At 37.5% G+C, this 16,481-nt stretch overlaps 1 protein-coding gene across 1 annotated transcript in view; it reads left to right on the top strand.

The window, feature by feature from the left end:
- Positions 1–16,481, top strand: part of ABCA12 (ATP binding cassette subfamily A member 12) — a 317,047-nt gene that overhangs the window by 273,873 nt on the left and 26,693 nt on the right. The window contains exons 48-53 of the mRNA XM_053698806.1: positions 414–529; positions 1,021–1,196; positions 7,324–7,573; positions 8,414–8,627; positions 8,987–9,096; positions 10,618–10,768. Of these exons, the coding sequence (XP_053554781.1) occupies positions 414–529; positions 1,021–1,196; positions 7,324–7,573; positions 8,414–8,627; positions 8,987–9,096; positions 10,618–10,768 (1,017 nt within the window). The remainder of the gene's footprint in view (positions 1–413; positions 530–1,020; positions 1,197–7,323; positions 7,574–8,413; positions 8,628–8,986; positions 9,097–10,617; positions 10,769–16,481) is intronic.

Below are 16,481 nucleotides of genomic sequence, written 5' to 3'. Positions count from 1 at the left end.
ACATAGTACCCTCAGAAAGATACTACAGTACTGTAATCAGAAAGGTATTATTTGTTGTTTGACATAAATATAGATGATTATTTGCATTTTACAACACAAAACCCAAACTAAAGAGACAGGCGGAGAAGAGTGTGACTTGTAGGCAGGGAAACATTTTTGATAGATAGAGATAGATAGATAGATAGATATAGATAGATAGAGATAGATAGATATAAATAGGTATATATATACAGGTATATACTGTAGATCTATTTTGCATATGTTGGGACATATGAGTCTTTATATACATACATATCATAGTTATATAGAAATATGAAGCCTTTCATGTATAAGTTTTAGAACATATCTTGTGTAGACTGAAATATTTTATTTATTTGGAGTATTGTAACAAATTGTTTTCATTTTTTACCCAGACCATGTACCTGATTCCCGTGGCACTTTCCATAGCAATGATAGCAGTTTTTAAATTGCCAGCTTTCTACAACTATCCAAATCTGGGAGCTGTGTCTCTGTTCCTTATTCTTTTTGGGTGAGTGAATATTACAGCCCAAATACAATGGCCTATAGAAGGGTTGTGGCAAGGGCTTTATGATAACATTTAGTCAAAAGAGCTGCTTCCTGTTTTAGACATTTAGAAACACCTAGGACAAAAATAAATATACTCTATTAGAAGCAGAGCTAGGGTGTAATAATATTCTTTCATTCAGGTCAAACTAATTTTGTATAAATAAACAAGTATACGATGTGGCACATTCCAGAAGTCGGGGAGCTAACTTTGCTAAAGATTATACTTCTGTTTCCTAATTTACTTGTTAATTCTATCTTCATCTTTACATTTACATTGCCTAGTTTCCTAAAACAATCTGTCTATGAATTAATATATTGCACTCTTTACTGTCTCCTAAGTTTGAAATAAAATTGTCAGCCTATTGGTTAGAATAGGTATACTAGATAGAACAGGTCACCATTGTCTCCAGTATCATCCTGTAACTTAAATGCATTTGTCTAACTAATCTATAGGTATGCAACCTTTCCATGGATGTACCTGTTAGCAGGAACCTTCAAGAACCATGGCATGGCATTCATCATTTTCGTCAGTATCAATTTGTTCCTTGGTATCAATACTATCATTTCCAGCTCTGTAGTGTATACCCTCAAAATACAAACGGATACCAGTAATAAAGATTATCAGGTAGGTAACAGATGGAGATATTACCAGTGTGATAAATTTTTACACCAGAGCAATGCTAGAGACTTTGGGGTAGATTTATTAAATGTTGGGCGAACATCAATCACTGTAGCGGATTATGTCCGCCTGACATGGCTAAATGCCAACAGCATAAGCTGTCTGCATTTAACATTGCACAAGCATTTCTGGTGAAATGGTTGTGCAATGCCGCCCCCTGCACACTCGAGGCCATCCGGTCGCTAGCAGGGGGTGTCAATTATCCTGATCGTATCCGACCCAGGATGATTGCTGTCCACCACCTCTGAGATGGCGGATGAGTTAAGGACAGCTGCTTCTTAACTTTTGTTTCCGGTGAGCCTGAAGGCTCATGCGGAAACAGCTGCATTCGCAACTTAATAAATCTACCCCTTTTTCTGAATATTGGTTCAATTCCAATCTTTCCGACCCCATTTTAAGGCTCCCAATACACATTTTTTTATGTCAGAATGATCACAACGCAAACAATAACACCATTTCTGGGCCAACAATCAGTGCATACCCAGTCCAGATAAACAAGAAGGCATTGGACCTTTTTGATGATAACAGATAAATAATATTGAATATTCCATCATCAATATATCAATATATACCAATATATACCAATGTATAACCTATCAGTAAATTACATGAAAAACATATACTAATTAAAACACACATGTATTTAATTAACCCCATTAACCCACTATAAAAGGATTTATTCAATGATAGGGTTCATATTGCATGTTCTCAATGTTTCTGATTGGCTGAGGAGGCGATAGGGATGTGAATTCAGGTAAAAATAGCACTAATCTGCCATTTCAGATGTTGTTTGGTTTATTATATTTGTTCCAGTATTTGTAGAATTGCATCCATTTCAAATATTGTTTTGTTTGGAGTATTGGTTCTGTTGTTTGTTAATCGGCATCCATTATTGGTAGTTTAGGGGCGCGGTTGTGGGCAAATGGAGATCAAATATTTTGACATTTATCTATCTGTACCAATTTTTCTATGATTTATTGAAAATAAAAATCACAAAGATTGGAATATAACACTATATATACTGTGATAAATAAGCATGATCTGCACATATCTTGATGCTAAATTGTATGACATTTATTTAAAAAATTATATATCTGGCTTGCAAATTTTGCTGAATTAAATTGAGCTTACCATTTTAAACTAAATTTAACCTGTTCTAGCATCCTCCCGATTGCTCCAAGTCTTTATTTTTATTTTATTTTTGCTTTTTCATAAAGTAATTTATAGACACCATGCAGCCAATTAGAGGTTGCAGTGCCTGAGTGACTATTCTTAAAGGTGCTTCTGGGTGCGGACTGGAGGCAGCAAGAAAACAGGAAGTTAAATTTAAAACAGGCATAAACAAAACCTGTTTATTTTAATTGCTTACGGAAAAAAGGACCCTAAAAATAGCTAAGTTACCCCTGACAAAGTGAAATCCCAATCAATTCAAAAATAGCAGATATAAAGTAACAAATCAGGGGAGCGCTACAAACAAGCCGCTATATGAGAGATCAATAATGAACAGATTAATTACTTAAAACTAACGTACCTCAAGTGCCTTAAAATAAAACATATATTTAATGTTCAATATTAAAAGTTTTACATAAAAACCACCGGTGGTATACAGTATACGCCCTCTAAATCCTAAACAGGCAGTTCGAAGTTAATTGTTAATACCCAAAGTGTACAGTTGAAAGCCAGTAGTTTGTATCGATACTTGTTGGCAGATGTATAATTCCCTGTGCTCAGCTTTTGTAGAGGGGTAGGATTGAAAGTTCAGCTGTAATTAAATGCAATGTATGTTTGTACACTCTGCTTCATTAAAGGGCCATTTGCTATCTCGTCATTTCAAAGAATGTCATAATCAAAGCACAAGGGGTTTCAAATATTGGGGTATAAGGAAAATTAAGGGAGATCCAAGGGGGGGGGGGAGACATAAATAAAAAATTGTTAAGGGCTGAAGCAGAACTTATTATTTTTATTTAAAAGTTTAGAACCAAGGGGACTTAAAGGGACAGTATACACTCATTGTTATATAACTGCATGTAATAGACACTACTATAAAGAATAAGATGCACAGATACTGATATAAAAATCCAGTATAAAACCGTTTAAAAACTTACTTAGAAGCTCTCAGTTTAGCTCTGTTGAAAAGGTAGCTGGAAAGCCCACTGCAAGTGGGAAATAAGAAACTCCCCCCCCCCTCCCCCTTCTTTTGCATATGAAAAGACCCTTTACACAAACAGGAGCAAGCTGGAGAAGGTAGCTGACGGTATTCACATAAAACTTTGGGGCTTGGTTAGGAGTCTGAAAATCAGAGCAATGTTATTGAAAAATAAGCAAAACTATACATTTAAAGAAAAACAAAAAACGTTATGAGCTATATAAATAGATCATCTACAAAACATTTATGCAAAGAAAAAATGAGTGTATAATGTCCTTTTAATGTCGAGTTAGATTTGAATTCCATTATGGAATGATATATAGAGGTTAACACTTAATTTGAGCACTAGTATTAGTCACTATTAATTGAGTAAATGAAAGTACACTTTATTTTCATGGATATATATACAGGGAGTGCAGAATTATTAGGCAAGTTGTATTTTTGAGGATTAATTTTATTATTGAACAACAACCATGTTCTCAATTAACCCAAAAAACTCATTAATATCAAAGCTGAATAGTTTTGGAAGTAGTTTTTAGTTTGTTTTTAGTTATAGCTATTTTAGGGGGATATCTGTGTGTGCAGGTGACTATTACTGTGCATAATTATTAGGCAACTTAACAAAAAACAAATATATACCCATTTCAATTATTTATTTTTACCAGTGAAACCAATATAACATCTCAACATTCACAAATATACATTTCTGACATTCAAAAACAAAACAAAAACAAATCAGTGACCAATATAGACACCTTTCTTTGCAAGGACACTCAAAAGCCTGCCATCCATGTATTCTGTCAGTGTTTTGATCTGTTAACCATCAACATTGCGTGCAGCAGCAACCACAGCCTCCCAGACACTGTTCAGAGAGGTGTACTGTTTTCCCTCCTTGTAAATCTCACATTTGATGATGGACCACAGGTTCTCAATGGGGTTCAGATCAGGTGAACAAGGAGGCCATGTCATTAGATTTTCTTCTTTTATACCCTTTCTTGCCAGCCACGCTGTGGAGTACTTGGGACGCGTGTGATGGAGCATTGTCCTGCATGAAAATCATGTTTTTCTTGAAGGATGCAGACTTCTTCCTGTACCACTGCTTGAAGAATGTGTCTTCCAGAAACTGGCAGTAGGACTGGGAGTTGAGCTTGACTCCATCCTCAACCTGAAAAGGCCCCACAAGCTCATCTTTGATGATACCAGCCCAAACCAGTACTCCACCTCCACCTTGCTGGCGTCTGAGTCGGACTGGAGCTCTCTGCCCTTTACCAATCCAGCCACGGGCCCATCCATCTGGCCCATCAAGCCTCACTCTCATTTCATCAGTCCATAAAACCTTAGAAAAATCAGTCTTGAGATATTTCTTGGCCCAGTCTTGACGTTTCAGCTTGTGTATCTTGTTCAGTGGTGGTCGTCTTTCAGCCTTTCTTACCTTGGCCATGTCTCTGAGTATTGCACACCTTGTGCTTTTGGGCACTCCAGTGATGTTGCAGCTCTGAAATATGGCCAAACTGGTGGCAAGTGGCATCTTGGCAGCTGCACGCTTGACTTTTCTCAGTTCATGGGCAGTTATTTTGCGCCTTGGTTTTTCCACACGCTTCTTGCGACCCTGTTGACTATTTTGAAAGAAACGCTTGATTGTTCGATGATCACGCTTCAGAAGCTTTGCAATTTTAAGAGTGCTGCATCCCTCTGCAAGATATCTCACTATTTTTGACTTTTCTGAGCCTGTCAAGTCCTTCTTTTGACCCATTTTGCCAAAGGAAAGGAAGTTGCCTAATAATTATGCACACCTGATATAGGGTGTTGATGTCATTAGACCACACCCCTTCTCATTACAGAGATGCACATCACCTAATATGCTTAATTGGTAGTAGGCTTTCGAGCCTATACAGCTTGGAGTAAGACAACATGCATAAAGAGGATGATGTGGTCAAAATACTCATTTGCCTAATAATTCTGCACTCCCTGTATACGCTTCTAAAGTTTAGTTTTATTTGAATTTCATTATGAAATAATCCATAGAGGGATTAGTATACAAACATCCATTTATATGGTATGTGAGATCTATAAATGAATATATATACACTTTGGGTAATATATATCACCATAATTCCACTAATATTATTTGAATAATGATTTTATTATTATTTGAATAATGCATTTATTAAGGTAATGCATTAGGATTGATGCATTTAATATTATATATTTTTCACACTAAAAAGTTTGTATTGCGAATAATCTGCCAGTATTAATATCGATTTTAAATCCCTTTCTCCTATCAGAATCAATATTGAATTTGTTCCTGTTAGAATTTGTTCCTGTTAGAATTATTGTTGCACTTTTAGCATATAAATTTATTAACCCCAAGAGAAAGTCTCTAAGTATGGCTATAATGAATGGCTACACCTTTAAGCAGGAACTGAAGGAGGATACTCAATCAAGCAATCAATGGATAAATAGGGGAGTATGGGTAAAAAGGTTCCATCTTGAGAAAGGCTGCAAAGCTAAAACGCGTAGATGACGATGATGATGAAAAGCTGTTTTTAACTTCAAGCTCAGAGCGCTCTGATGAATTTCATGCATCAAGTATTTGTTACATCTTTGCTGGATACTTTGTACACTTACTACACTGCATCAAAGACCTGTTTCCAACAACCCGGTAATCCACTTCTTCTATTGGTTGATCAAAAACCTGTGACCTGAACACGTGACCCGGAAAAAGCTACCTGCAGGAAAGAACGGCAAAGAATGGTAGAGCCTTGAAAGGTAACACACCAAACGCCGGATCTAAGGGTAAGCTAAATCACACCACATATAAGCGGAGAAATCAATAAGGATTTCGGATTCTGGGTAAGAGTGAGTCACGGACTTAACAGATACAAGTAACGAAGCAGAGTGTACAAACATACATTGCATTTAATTACAGCTGAACTTTCAATCCTACCCCTCTACAAAAGCTGAGCACAGGGAATTATACATCTGCCAACAAGTATCGGTACAAACTACTTGCTTTTAACTGTACACTTTGGGTATTAACAATTAACTTCGAATTGCCTGTTTAGGATTTAGAGGGCGATATCCCCAGACAGTCACTACCTATCTGATACCATTTGCAGAGGGCTATTCCTCACACAATTTTACAATTATCATTGTTTATCTATCTTTCGTATATACTGTATACCACCGGTGGTTTTTATGTAAAACTTTTAATATTGAACATTAAATATATGTTTTATTTTAAGGCACTTGAGGTACGTTAGTTTTAAGTAATTAATCAGTTCATTATTGATCTCTCATATAGCTGCTTGTTTGTAGCGCTCCCCTGATTTGTTACTTTATATGTGCTATTTTAATTGCTTGCCTATATTGCAGTGATGCATTTAAAGTGATGGTAAACCTTAACTAATCATATGCCATATATTTAATCCTTGCCATTAAAAATGTATGTGTACCTTTTTGTTTTTAATCCATTTATGAAATTGTTAAATTAGTGCATATAGTAATGCTTCTATTGCAATTTTATGCCAGCCCACTTGGATGAACTTTTTTTTTTATGACAATTCCAGTGAACATCCAATCAATGTGTGTGTCATAAGACAATCTTGAAGTCCAGCCTCTTTAAAGCCCTTAGAAAGCCTATGTAGAGAGTGAATGTGACTGCTCTATACATCACAGCCCAGCCAAAAGAGGAAATGAAGGGGGAAGGAGGAACAGACAATACCAAATAGGATTATAAATATTTTATTATAAAATATATATACACTTTAAAAAAAAAATTATGTGGTTTTATTTCCAAACGGATATATTTTTAATTGCAACATTCTTATAGTCTGGATTTTACCATCACTTAAGTTTAATGTCTCTTTAAATTTACATAAACAAAAATATCTAAAAACATTAATTTCCTTTGTAATTTTTCTACAGGTAGTATCTGATACCTATGACATCCTCACAGGCATCTTTAAGATCTTCCCACAGTTCTGCTTTGGGTATGGCCTTACCAAACTTTCTCAACAGCAGGCACTAGTGGAGCAATACAGCCTGTTTGGGAAAGAAGAGAAAACTGATATTTTCAGCATGGACATTCTAGGTTGGATGTATGTTGCTTTAGCCATTCAAGGAACAGTCTGCTTCATTCTGCGGCTCTTGATTAATGATGGAATCATCTATAGTGTTAAGTAAGTGATGTGTTAAGTTTCACAGTCCAGTCTATATAATTACAAATGGTTCATTACATTTTTGTAGTACTGTCCATCACATGTATAACTTTATAATTTGTAAATATAATGATTTCAAGACAGATAGCATACCTGCATGAGTTTTAATAGGTATCACAAATATATCTGGAGGCCTAGAAAGCTATCAATATGTGGTTTATTGGACATCATATTTTACCAATGAATGTCCTACTTTAATAATGCAATAACAGATATTTATAAGGAGCATTTAATATGCTATTTTTCTTACCAAAGCCTGCCAATTCATTTTATTTACAACAATAACAATTATAGAGTTTGTGAATGCTTTCTTGAAGAAACAGTGTAGACCCATTTTCATATAACTGCATGTAAGAGACACTACTTTAAAGAAGAACATGCACAGATATTTATCTAAAAATCCAGTATAAAACCTTTTAAAAACTTACTAAGAAGCACCCAGTTTAGCACTGTTAAAGAGGTTAGGCTGGGACACCCAGTTAAAGGGGCTGGGAAAATATGATCAACAGGCACTCTCCCTCTCTTACATATAAAAAGACAGATTACACAAATAGGAGCAAGCAGGAATTAACAGACTTCAGTCTACATCTGATACTTTGGGGCTTGGTTAGGAGTCTGAAAATCAGCACAAAGTTATTAAAAAATAAGCAAAACTATACATTGTTACAAAAACACTCTATTATGGGCTATATAAATGAATCATCTACAAAACATTTATGCAAAGAAAAATCTAGTGTACAATGTCCCTTTAATGTTCACTAGCAGGTGTTTTAACATAAAAAATAATAATTTTATATTCAGGTGTTTCTTCAAAAGAACATGTCTAAAAGATTCCCAGGGTATGCCAAGGAACCCAGAAGAAGATGAGGATGTGCAAGCGGAAAGGGAACGAGTGGAATCAGGCAAAGCAGAGTCAGATCTTCTAAAACTTCAAAATCTCACCAAGGTTTTCCACCAGGTCAATAAAAATATGACTGCAGTCAACAATATGAGTCTTGGCATACCAGCTGGAGAGGTAAGGATGATACAATTTTAATATCTGCCATTAAAGGGGTATGTTTTGTATGATCATAAACAAGGAATGACAGTCAATTTATCTTAATCTGAGTGATAAATTAATATGTTCAGTATAGAAGTAAAGATACATCTGTTGTTTTATTGTCAGAATTAGAAGCTATTATGTGAACAAAGTCAGAACAAAATAATGTTTCTTAAAAGAAGTGTGCCACTCTCTGTGATTCCACATAATTAGCAAACTTTTGAAACTATTTTTATTTTGGGCTGGAATCTAGAACATATCTCACAGTCTCACCTTATATCTGGACATTTACAGACATAGATGTAATCAACTTGTTTTACTACCTTTTATTTCAGTGCTTTGGGCTCCTTGGTGTGAATGGAGCTGGTAAAACCACCACATTCAAGATGCTGACCGGAGATATTTCACCATCAAAAGGACAAATACAAGTCAGAAACCCAACTGGGTATGATAAAATTATATTAAAAAAAAACATTTTGCTGCTCCTTTAAATTAGTACAATCCTTGCTTCTTAACAATATGATAAATACAACTACTCAGTATTAGGGAACAGTTTACACTAAGGGGTAGATTTAACAAATGTCGGGCAGACATGATCCGCTGTAGCAGATCATGTCCACCCGACATCGATAAATGCCGACAGCATACACTGTCAGCATTTATCATTGCACAAGCATTTTTGGTGAAATGCTTGTGCAATGCCACCCCCTGAAAATCTGTGGCCGCTAGTAGGGGGTGTCAATCATCCCGATCGTATTCCGATCGGGATGATTGCTGTCTGCCACCTCAGAGGTGGCGGATGAGTTAAGGAGCAGTGCTCTTACAACCGCTGCTTCTTAGCTTAAGTTTCAGGCGGACCTGAAATTTCGGGGGTAGATTGCAGCATCTGCTGCTTGATAAATCTACTCCTATGTGTATATGCAGTATTTGGCTTCTGTGGTTGATACTTTCTATGAGGGTATACTGAAGTAAACTCAGGAGTGTGCTTGTGTCTTGGGAGCTATGTGGAAAGATGTTTAAATTGTACTCTCTAAATCATGAGTTTTATTTTGACTTCCATTAACATTACCTTAAAGATTGTGCATTGCTTCAACAAAGTTGAATATTCATTAAAGGCTACAGATGGTTACAACATGGTAAAAAAACGTATTTGGTCCCATATACAACTGATCATAATGTTGGTAATGAAAAAAAAATCTGTAAGCAGAGATTTGTTCAAATTGAAAGGTGTATAGTACATACTTAGGATATACAAGAGGTTAGACTGTATGTTATCTTTTTAGTGTGGGTTATCTATATAAGTCATACATAAAAGGATAAAAGCTCTCAAACAGGAAACAAGCAAAAGCATAAAAGCTTGACCTATGGCTAGTCACCACCCCAGGTGCAGCATCTTTTTGCCCAGAATGTGCCTTCTATAGAGAGGAACCTAACTGCAGTTTGTCAGTTTGGGTCCTGCCTAAAAAGTACAGCCCAGCCTTGAAATACCAGGCAAAGACCTTCTGACCAAGAGCTGGACTGTCCTTTTAGGCAGGACCTAGACTGACAAACTGCAGCAAAGTTCCTCTCTGCAAAAGGCACATTCTGGGCAAAAATAGGTTAAACCTGTAGCCACAGAGCATTATGGTTTTGTTTATTCCCTCATTAAACACTTTCCTGCTTTCACTTCACATAATATGCATTATGGATTTGGGGATTTCCATCTTAATGACACCTAAGACAGTGGAGAATGTAGATTATAAAATAAAGCACCTCCTCTTCCCACCCAGAACAGAAACAGTTACTCTAAGCTTTAGAAAATGGTTCATAGTTGTAGCAGCAGTGAGAAGAAACAGCTGTAAGTTCATTTTGATAGAGCCAACATGTATGTGCTAAGTATCCTGAGGGGCAATATGATGGGCATAATTATAAGGGGAAACTAGAAGAAAAAGAGTATAATGGTTGAATGTCCTGCTTAATTAAACAGGCAGTTGGTGAATATGTTGGGATTCAACACAGACTGGTCAACTTTTGGGTACTGCCCTCAAGAAGATGCATTGGATGAATTATTGACAGGAGAAGAGCACTTGTATTTCTATGCAAGGATACGAGGAATTCCTGAGAAGGTGATCAAAACAGTAAGTACAGCAGACAGGTAGTATACATAATACCATATACAACCTTAGAGTATGTCAAGCAAGTAAAGATACAAAGTTCAATGTGTATCTGTAGAGTAAACAGGATCGGCAGCACTATGTGCATTACCCTAAAAACTATTGAGCTCTTCTTTCCCAATAAAAGCAGAAGTCATTACTCTCAAGCCTATTTGATTTAAAAATAATAAATAATGTAATGAAAAAGTAAAAGCCTTAAAAATACATAAAGGGCTAGATTACGAGTGTAGCGCTAACAGTTACGCGCAATCGAAAATAGGTTTAGCGTGGGTGTTTGCGTGTGTTGTTTTTTTTGTCCGTAATATAAGTTGAAAGTAAAAAGCCAAAAGAACAAAATATACAAGGCGCTGCTTCTAATCTATATAAAATTCCTAATGAGGTATAAAAATATGTTAAAAGTCAATTATAGGTTGTGCCCCTGATGGTATACAGAGGAAAAAACGTTTGATGCAGTTTAATAGGTAAAAGAGTTCTTACAGATCCTCCAAAGTCAATTGCACGGCTGATCAAAGTCACTGTTCCTTTAAAGTAAAAAATGGGCCGCTCCTTAAATAAGTCCCATCACGAACTTAGTACAAGAATCTAGAAAAAAGATAAAAAGAAAAGAGAGCGCCCAAACGCATCTAAGTGCAGACTGAAAGTACAAATTTATTACAACATGTAAAAATAACACACATAAGAATCGCACTCACAATGTTAAAAAATAAAACAAGCAATGTATTGTATCACCCGCTTTGTTCCCGGTCTCTTCTGCTCCAATATCCCTGTGTGCGGCGTCAATGCCCCGGCTGTATGTGGGTGTGTTAGGTTTTGAGCCAATCCGGTATCTTCTTCCGTGAAAGGACTCCGCGCTATTGGTTAGTCAGTGTGGGCATGTGGTCCTGATTCGGATCCTCCTCCAAACAGTACACGTCATCTCTCCACACAACAAATATTGTTATATTAACATGTATATATACAAACACCTAAGTCCTCAGCCCGCTGGGTGTTATCAAATGTGTAGAAAAACACACCATATGCGGCCTCACCGAACTTCAAAATAAATATATTGTTATTTTGAAGTTCGGTGAGGCCGCATATGGTGTGTTTTTCTACACATTTGATAACACCCAGCGGGCTGAGGACTTAGGTGTTTGTATATAAACATGTTAATATAACAATATTTGTTGTGTGGAGAGATGCCGTGTACTGTTTGGAGGAGGATCCGAATCAGGACCACATGCCCACACTGACTAACCAATAGCGCGGAGTCCATTCACGGAAGAAGATACCGGATTGGCTCAAAACCTAACACACCCACATACAGCCGGGGCATTGACGCCGCACACAGGGATATTGGAGCGGAAGAGACCGGCAACAAAGCGGGTGATACAATACATTGCTTGTTTTATTTTTTAACATTGTGAGTGCGATTCTTATGTGTGTTATTTTTACATGTTGTAATAAATTTGTACTTTCAGTCTACACTTAGATGGGTTTGAGCGCTCTCTTTTCTTTTTATCTTTTTTCTAAGTTGAAAGTAAACACAATCGCTTGAGCACAATTTAAGTTAACGCAAAACAAAAGAGTGTCACAAAACACATCAAAAATACATTACAAAGTAAGTTACACTCATAACAACATCATCTAATAAAAACTATTCAAAAAAATTTGCACAAAAAAGTTAGAAGGGCTCAAATATATTAGGTTTCGGGTGTTAGGAAAAAAAGCAGGTAAAGTGCTTTAACTTAGAGATATACATATACATGTCGAAAGATGTATATGTATATATATATATATATATATATATATATATATATATATATATATATAGACATACTATGCCTGGGGTTCTGTCACAATATATATATGACAGAACCCAAGGCATAGTATTGGAAGGTGTCCATATTCCCCCAAAAGTGCTGCAGTGCAGGGTATGGTCTGACAACCCCAGGGAGAATAGTTGTGTTTGTTTACCACATAATTTATTTCTGGGCCCTGGGGTGGAGCATTTGGAGAGTAGGGCTGGCCAGTGCTCCACCCCGCAGCTTGCAGGCAGCACATCATGTGAGAAAGTCCAGTCCAGGAATTATGTCTCACCCAGCTAGCTACTCACCTGCATGTGGTAATTAACAGAAAGTGCTAATAAAAATCCCCAGTCAGGGATTCAGAGTCAGAATGCCAGCAGTAAGGGATACTGCAAAACTCTCCTGAGAGACTAAACAGAATTATCTATAAAAGGAAAAACAAAGTTTGAAAGGTCAGTGCATTTATCTTTTGTGAAAAGCCAAATTACTGCAGTCAGTTATACCTGTTATTAAGTGCTCAGTGGAACAAGCCTCTTTTGTGTTCTTTATGTTTATTTTGCCTGTTTTTTGCCAGACCTGTAAATAAATGGACTATATTTTATAAAGCTACTACCTTGTGTGGTGTTTCCAGCTTTGAAGACTGTGTGGTTGTAAGATCCCAGGTCAGATATGGTGGAGAATGCGGGCAAACACACTGATAGTTTGTTAAGGAAACAATACCACACTCAAAAATAGAGAAATTTTTAAATGCTTTACTACAGGCTACGGCCACCCAGCAACAGGCCACTGCCACACAGCAGAAAGCTACTGCCACCCAGCAAGAAAATATTGCAGTACTACAACAACTGTTGTTAACACAAAGAGAGGAGCAGCAGAATATCATAAGTGCCTTGCAGCAGGAGATCCAATGCCTGTCTGAGAGACTGGGCAGGTGGGCTGCAGAAATACCACATAGTTCTAAGACTCTCAGAGTGAGTAACTATTTGCAAAAGATGGTGTCTACAGATGATGTGGAGACTTACCTTATGGCTTTTAAAAGGACAGCCAGCAAGGAAGGCTGGCCTGCGTCTGAATGGGCCTCCTTGCGCCATTTCTGAGTGGAGAAAATCAGAAGGCATATTATTATTTGGAGCCTGAGCAGGCCAGTGATTACAAAAAAATAAAAGCAGAAATATTGGCCCGCCTGGGAGTAACGATAGCAGTGAGGGCCCAGTGATTTCACTCCTAGACTTATAATCAAGACAAAGCTGTGCGTTCACAGATGTTTGACTTAATACATCTTGCCAGGAAATGGCTGCAGCCAGAGGTCAACTCAGCTAGTAACATTGAGAAACAACTTGTGATGGACCGGTTCCTGTGAGGATTGCCTGTTTCCCTACGGCGGTGGGTTAGCCAGAGTGAACCTAAAACTGCTGATGGTCTAGTTGACCGGATGGAATGCTATGTTGCGGCAAGAGAGTCCCTACAAATACCCAACCAAGAAAGACCAAGGACCCTGAATATCCAGAGTCCCAGCAAATTGGGTAAGACTGTTCCGGGAAAAAGGGGGTCTCAGGTGGAGCAGATGGGTTTCTACAACCAGAAAGACATTACAGCAAGGGGCAGTAGTTTTGTGAGTCCACAAAAGCCTTAAAGATGTTGTCTAATGCTAATATTAAATGTTTTCAATGTAAAGAGTATGGACATATTGCAAAGGACTGCCCTGAGAATGATGTTGCTATGGAATGGAATGTTGGCAATATGAGGGAAAATTATTCATTGTACTCTCATTCTGTATATCAGTTATCAAAAATGATTTTCTTAATAACCACCACCCTTGGTGCACTGTAAGGGTGGAAGGAAATTAAATTAAAGCTTTGCTGGACTGGTAGCATGGTTATGCTCATAGACAAGGGTCTGTTGAGAATTACTCATATTGTTAACTACCAGAACCTAGATATAGCCTGTGTCCATGGGGACATACACAAGTATCCAACTGCTGAAGTACTTATTGAGACTCTAAATGGCCCTATAAATCATAGAGTTCATTTAGTAGATAAATTAGTCCATGAAATGATAATAGGCAGAGATGTTCCCTATTTTTTTAATTTATGGGATGCTGCTAAGACAGCTTCACTGGATTCAGTAGAGGGCGCTGTTGGTGATTTTCCATTTTTTTATTTATTGGGGGATGACTTAGACAAAATAACTTCTGCTAGAGGGAAACAGTCAACCCCTATGGAAACCCTAGTTGGAGGTAACACTGAACAGGATAATACATGTCAATCTAATATATCTGAACCTGATGTAGAAATAGCTGACCTAGAGGATAGCCCAAGTAACTTTAGTGCTGCACAATGGGAGGATCCAACTTTAGCTGTGGCTAGAAACCATATCTCCATAAGAAATGGGACCCCCGTTAATCCTGATAAAGCCCTCAACTGTCCATACATTGAAGTGGAAAATGATTTATTGTACGGAGTTGAAAGAAGAGAGTCTACCAAACAGCTATTAGTACCCCAGGCATATCGACACACTGTATTAAACTTGACACATAGTCACATACTTGGGGGACACCTGGGGATTGAAAAAAACAACAGAGAGAATTCTTAGGAGGTTTTATTGGCCAGGTGTAATGGCATCTATCACAAATTATTGTTCTGCTTGTCCTGAATGCTAATTAACTGCCCCTCTTACAGCATACCGTAGCCCCTTGGTGCCCTTACCCATAATTGAGGTCCCATTTGAACGCATTGGTATGGATTTTGTGGGTCCTCTTGTAAAGTTTGCAAGGGGACACCAGTACATATTGGTAGTAGTAGACTATGCTACCCATTACCCTGGGGCAATACCCATGAGAACTACTTCAGCAAAAATGATTGCTAAGCAGTTAATGTTTATCCGGGTTGGGATTCCCAAAGAAATATTAACAGACCAAGGTACTCCATTTATGTTGAGAATTACAATGGAGTTGTGTAATCTTCTTCATATAAAGCATCTGAAAACATCAGTGTATCACCCACAAACTGATGGTCTGGTAAAACGATTCAATAAAACACGTAAGGCTATACTCAAAAAAGTAATTGATAAAGATGGGAAAAACTGGGACTTCCTTTTGCCTTATTTAATGTTTGCTATCAGAGAGGTCCCTCAAGCTTCTACAGGGTTTTTGCCCTTTGATCTCTTATATGGAAGACACCCCAGAGGGTTGCTAAATATAACAAGGAGACTTGGGAACAGGAGTCAACCCCTCACAGAAGTCAGATAGAACATATAACTCCGATGCAGGAACGGATGACAGCCATTATGCCCATAGTTAGAGAACACATGAAAAATGCCCAATAGCATCAGCAGAGCAGCTACAACAGGAATGCCAGGGTTTGTGTATTTAACCCAGGATATAGAGTGCTAGTCCTGGTTCCCACTGTAGAGAACACATTTTTGGCAACATGTCATGGACCATATAAAGTCATTGACAGAGTGGGGAAAGTAAATTACAAAGGAAGACAGACTGGGAGGCGAAAGGAGGTACAGATGTTACCATGTGAATTTACTTAAGCCATGAAAAGAAAGAGAAACATTTGTAGCTGTAAAAAAAGACCTCCCTACAATGGAGAAGAATGATCCCATAGTCAATATCTAAGAAACCCTGACTATCCACCAGAAGAGGGAGGTAAATGACTTCATCAGATTAAATAAAGATGTTTTCTCCACAGTCCCAGGGAGGACTATGATAATAAAGCATGACATTGTCACTGAACCAGGGAAATGGATAAATCTAAATCCATATAGAATACCTGAAGCCCGGAGGGAAGCAATCAAATCAGAAGTAAAGAAAATGCCGGACCTTGGGGTAATCGAAGAATCCCAAAGTGACTGGAGTAGCCCAATCATGCTTGTACCAAAGCCTG

This window comes from Bombina bombina, chromosome 1 (assembly GCF_027579735.1).
Source record: "Bombina bombina isolate aBomBom1 chromosome 1, aBomBom1.pri, whole genome shotgun sequence".
NCBI classification, from domain to species: Eukaryota; Metazoa; Chordata; class Amphibia; order Anura; family Bombinatoridae; genus Bombina; species Bombina bombina.
Note: the sequence above shows the minus strand (reverse complement) of the source record. Positions and strands in the feature narration are given on the sequence as shown.